The sequence below is a fragment of the Helobdella robusta genome, assembly GCF_000326865.2.
Source record: "Helobdella robusta unplaced genomic scaffold HELROscaffold_25, whole genome shotgun sequence".
Classification (NCBI taxonomy): Eukaryota; Metazoa; Annelida; class Clitellata; order Rhynchobdellida; family Glossiphoniidae; genus Helobdella; species Helobdella robusta.
In genome coordinates, this window is record NW_008704310.1 from 602,917 (window position 1) to 607,153 (window position 4,237).

At 34.5% G+C, this 4,237-nt stretch overlaps 1 protein-coding gene across 1 annotated transcript; it reads right to left on the reverse strand.

Moving 5' to 3' along the window:
• Positions 1-1,793: 1,793 nt before the first annotated feature.
• Positions 1,794-3,709, reverse strand: HELRODRAFT_172923 (hypothetical protein; the record flags this gene model as incomplete). The annotated part of the gene is made up of 4 exons (XM_009019583.1): positions 1,794-1,902; positions 2,330-2,471; positions 3,329-3,430; positions 3,598-3,709. 4 exons carry the CDS (start codon positions 3,707-3,709, stop codon positions 1,794-1,796), a joined length of 465 nt encoding a protein of 154 aa, XP_009017831.1.
• Between the last annotated feature and the right edge of the window lie 528 nt (positions 3,710-4,237).

Genomic DNA, 4,237 nt, shown 5'->3' on the forward strand with positions numbered 1-4,237 from the left:
AAGATAACAAAAGAATGGAGCATGGATATTTGAAGACGTGCAAACACACTGGAGGGAAGCGAACTATAAATCTTCCGCCGATCTACGTACATGGAGAAGTCTAATATAGAAAAAATAAATAGGTAGGTGAATGAACGAATGGAAGGATGGATGGATGGATGCATGCATGCATGGATGGATGCATGCATGCATGCATGGATGGTTGGATGGATGGTTAGATGGATGGATGGATCGATGGTTAGATGGATGGATGGACGGACGATGGATAGATGGACAAACGTGTGTATCAAAATGAAGAAATGAAATTGGATTAATGAAGAGCCACTCCTAACAAACCATCAATCACTTCATGAGGGACAAATCAATTTACTTTCGCGTCACTCCTACTATTTAGCTTCTCTGATTTCGCCAGATCCACCTTTCCTTCTCTGCTTCTCTATGCATCCTAATGTTCTTATATACCTTCACACACAAACACACCACACACACACATAACACATCTTACCACACACATACACACACACACACAAACATAACTCACACATACATACATTTAGATGCAACCACAAATTTATTGCTTGACAGTTTTTGCACGCGATTGTTTGCACGTAAGTGTACGACTATCTACTTCTATGTTTTTTCAGTTCGAACGCCGCTCTATGCACAAATTCATTTTTGTTTACTTTCACGATGTTCTTTGGCGTGTGAATTTATTCGGGGGAGTTTTATACAGGCATGAAATTTTTTGGATTTGAAAATTTGATTTCTTATCACTGCGAAACTTTTGCATCATTTTGATCGATCTGTTTGGTGAACACCAATATTTCCGAAAATAATAATAATAAAAGTGTTAATTTTGAAGGTGCACCGTTCGTCTTTCTGGTTCTCGATAAGTTTTTAAAGTGGTGGTTTCCATAAAATCCTGAGATGTTTCATTTAAATTGCATTAATTGGCTTTAATAAGAATAGATTTAAAGTTTTCATATTTTTGAAGTATGTACCAGGATATCAGTAACGTTGATATGACTGTACTATTTCAAAACGTACAGTGGCTTGTTGTTGTGTATATGTTGAAGATGCACCGATTAGTGAATTTGGCCAACGACTTACTAGTTCAACCAACAACATTCAGCCGAAGCTTAAGGCTGAATAACAATTTTTAAATAAATTCACTTTTGAAAATGAAAAACAAACTTATGATGAAAAAGAGTAGCCGAATCATGTCTACCCATCATATCTTTATCAAGAATATTATCAACCTCTTGTTCAAAGTCAGATTTTTCAACAGCAATGATAGACAAAATAAATTTTCCGTTAATAATAATCAACAATTATTATTCAGTAATCTAAAAAATCAGATACCTTAAACGAAAATTTGCGACAGTAGCTGCCAATTCGCCATTAAAATGATCGAGACCGACGTAAAATTTCAAGTATGGGCTGAACATTCGCGACGTCTCTAGCATGGGTTATATTGGAAAATTTGTTAGAATATTTGTGTCAGCGATTGTTAAGCTATTTGTTGCAGTTCCATTTTTACCTTCAAAGTTTGTCAAATGCCTTCCTTCGATTCATCTGCCAGTTTTCAATTGTTTCACCGGACGAAGATTCATTTTTTAAATTAAATTGATTCTTTTCCTTTGTTTGCATCGACTCTTCACTTCATTTCACTCTCCCCACTCCCATTATCTCTCCTAATCTTCCCTCTTTATTTATTTGCTTTCTAACTGAATTTGTTCTATTTGGATCTGGCGATAAATCAGGCGGATGCGATGAAATTCACACATCTGGTGCTACCGCTTTGCCTTTTTCATGCACGATCTTCCACATCTCATCTGCATACGAAACTCCAGTTGCTCCAATTTATTTTTTACTTTTTTCCATTTGAAGTTTTTTCTCAGTCTATATTTGGTTAATTTATTTCAACATGTTGTTAATCGAATCGTGAATGCTAATTCAGATGTTTGCATACAGGCGATAACGATGCTTTGTATGGGAAGTTGTTTGTAATGTTTTGCGCCGGTTGATTTTATGTTTGTATTGTTTTTGTGTTTGTATTGTTTGTCGTTGGATTAGTTTTTGTATTGTTTGTTGTTTGTATTTTTTGTTGTTTGTATTGTTTGTTGTTTGTATTTTTTCTATTGTTTGGTGTTCGCATTGTTCAGTGTTTGTATTGTTTGGTGCTTGTTTGCATTGTTTTATGTGATGTTGTTTTGTGTTTTATTGCGGGCAGTTTGGGATCCGCGATGTTTATGTGCATTCATTTATTCAGAGATTTCCTACTTTAATGTTGTAATTTATGATGATCTATGAAACAAGTGATACTTACTGCATTTTTATGATACCTCCTCGTATCCATAGACTTATAATGTTGTTGTCTACTTTTGTACTACAGACTTCTTTTTTTTGCACTTGTTCATATATGTAGTACACATATATACAATGATACACTTGCATGTATATGAAGGAGCCTGAGATGTGTGAGTATGTGTGTTGTTTGTGTGTGTATACGTGAGTATGTGTGTGTGTGTGTGTGTGTGTGTGTGTGTGTGTGTGTGTGTGTGTGTGTGTGTGTGGTATTTGTGTGAGTATGTGTGCAGATGTATTGGGATTCAAAGATTTATGTCGCGACGAAAATAAGGAATTGAGCATAAATGTTTTGATAGTATTTTTTTTTCAAATTAAAAACTAAATTTCCAAAATTTAGATACAAAATAAAAACGAAACCTGAAAAAAATTATTTTGAATGATTTGAAAATGCTTTTATTTCAATGAAATAATTTGAAATATAGTGCCATTACAGCGGGCATGTATCGTTTGATGAAGAACTGAATTTTATTACAAACTCTTGTTATGACCATTTCTATTTCTTCACAGAAAAAATTGAACAGCTGAATTCAAAAAAAACTTCCAGTTTAAAAACGACTACGTAATAGAAGTTTTTAACATGAGATAACCCAAAATTAATTATCGATAAAGTTACCAATAATATAAAATTTACAATTTTAAATAATTTTCATCAAAGGGTTCTTTTCGCATAGAAAATAAAATGTGTGCACATTGTAGCTAATTTTCAAAATTGATCCATTTTAGTAGTAGATTGAATGCGTGAAGTATAAGTTAGAATATATATAAATATTTATAATTTATAAATATGTTTATAAATGTATAAATTGAAACTAGCCAAATTATCATGCGATAAACTAATTGCATAAAATAAACAACAACAACAACAACAGCAAAAAGAAAATAATTTTCAGAATAAAATCACCGAAGTTAAATTACAACGCAAAAATGAACAAATTAATTACAGAAGAATTGAAATAACCTGCGTGATCTTGCACTGAGTCCTGCACCACCAGTTCGTTTTGAGGATCCAGTAGGTGGCACTGGCGGGTTGGGCCCACCCTTCGTAGGGGAACAACAATATCTGTGGGGATGGAGTGAGGAAGGTGGTGGAAGTGTGAGGATGGGTGTGTGGAGGATTAGTTGATGTGTGAGGTGATGTATGGATGTGTGGAGTGATAAATGATAATAGGGTAATTTGGATCTATCCATTCAACCACAAATTACTTCCCAACTCACCCATTCACTCACCCACCCATCCAGCCACCCACCCCCTGCCACCCACCTTCTTCTTGTAGCCCTCCCTCCGCAGCAGCTTCCTCACCGGCTGACCACGTGATTCGTAGTAAAACAACTGAACCATCCCTCAAAACATCTGCAAATCAATGATGAACAGTCAATGGAAAGAATGAATGAAAATAAAGAAACAAACAATTAACAAGCGATTGAAATTTCGAAGGAAAAATTTCGAAATTGAAATAATGACAATGTTGATGTTGAAATGTGGTTTGATGAGGAAGATATGAAGAAAAACGATCAACTAATTTTTCTATATGATCAATAAGTTGTTGAATGCAGCAGTGAATATTTGAAATAATACTTGAACACTTTTAGTTGAAACTTTTGACTCATTTTTACACTTGTAGAAAAGCACAAACAGAGCAAACATGAAAAGGTGGTTTCATCATTATGGGAAGCATGAAACTGATGCGAAGTAGGTAGACCATCAGCACCGCCACATCAATTCAGTAACATCAATTCAGTAACATCAATTCAGTAACATCAATTCAGTAACATCAATTCAGTAACATCAATTCAGTAACATCAATTCAGTAACATCAATGCCGTCACACAATCACATCGTTACTACAATACCAAATACCAACAAAGG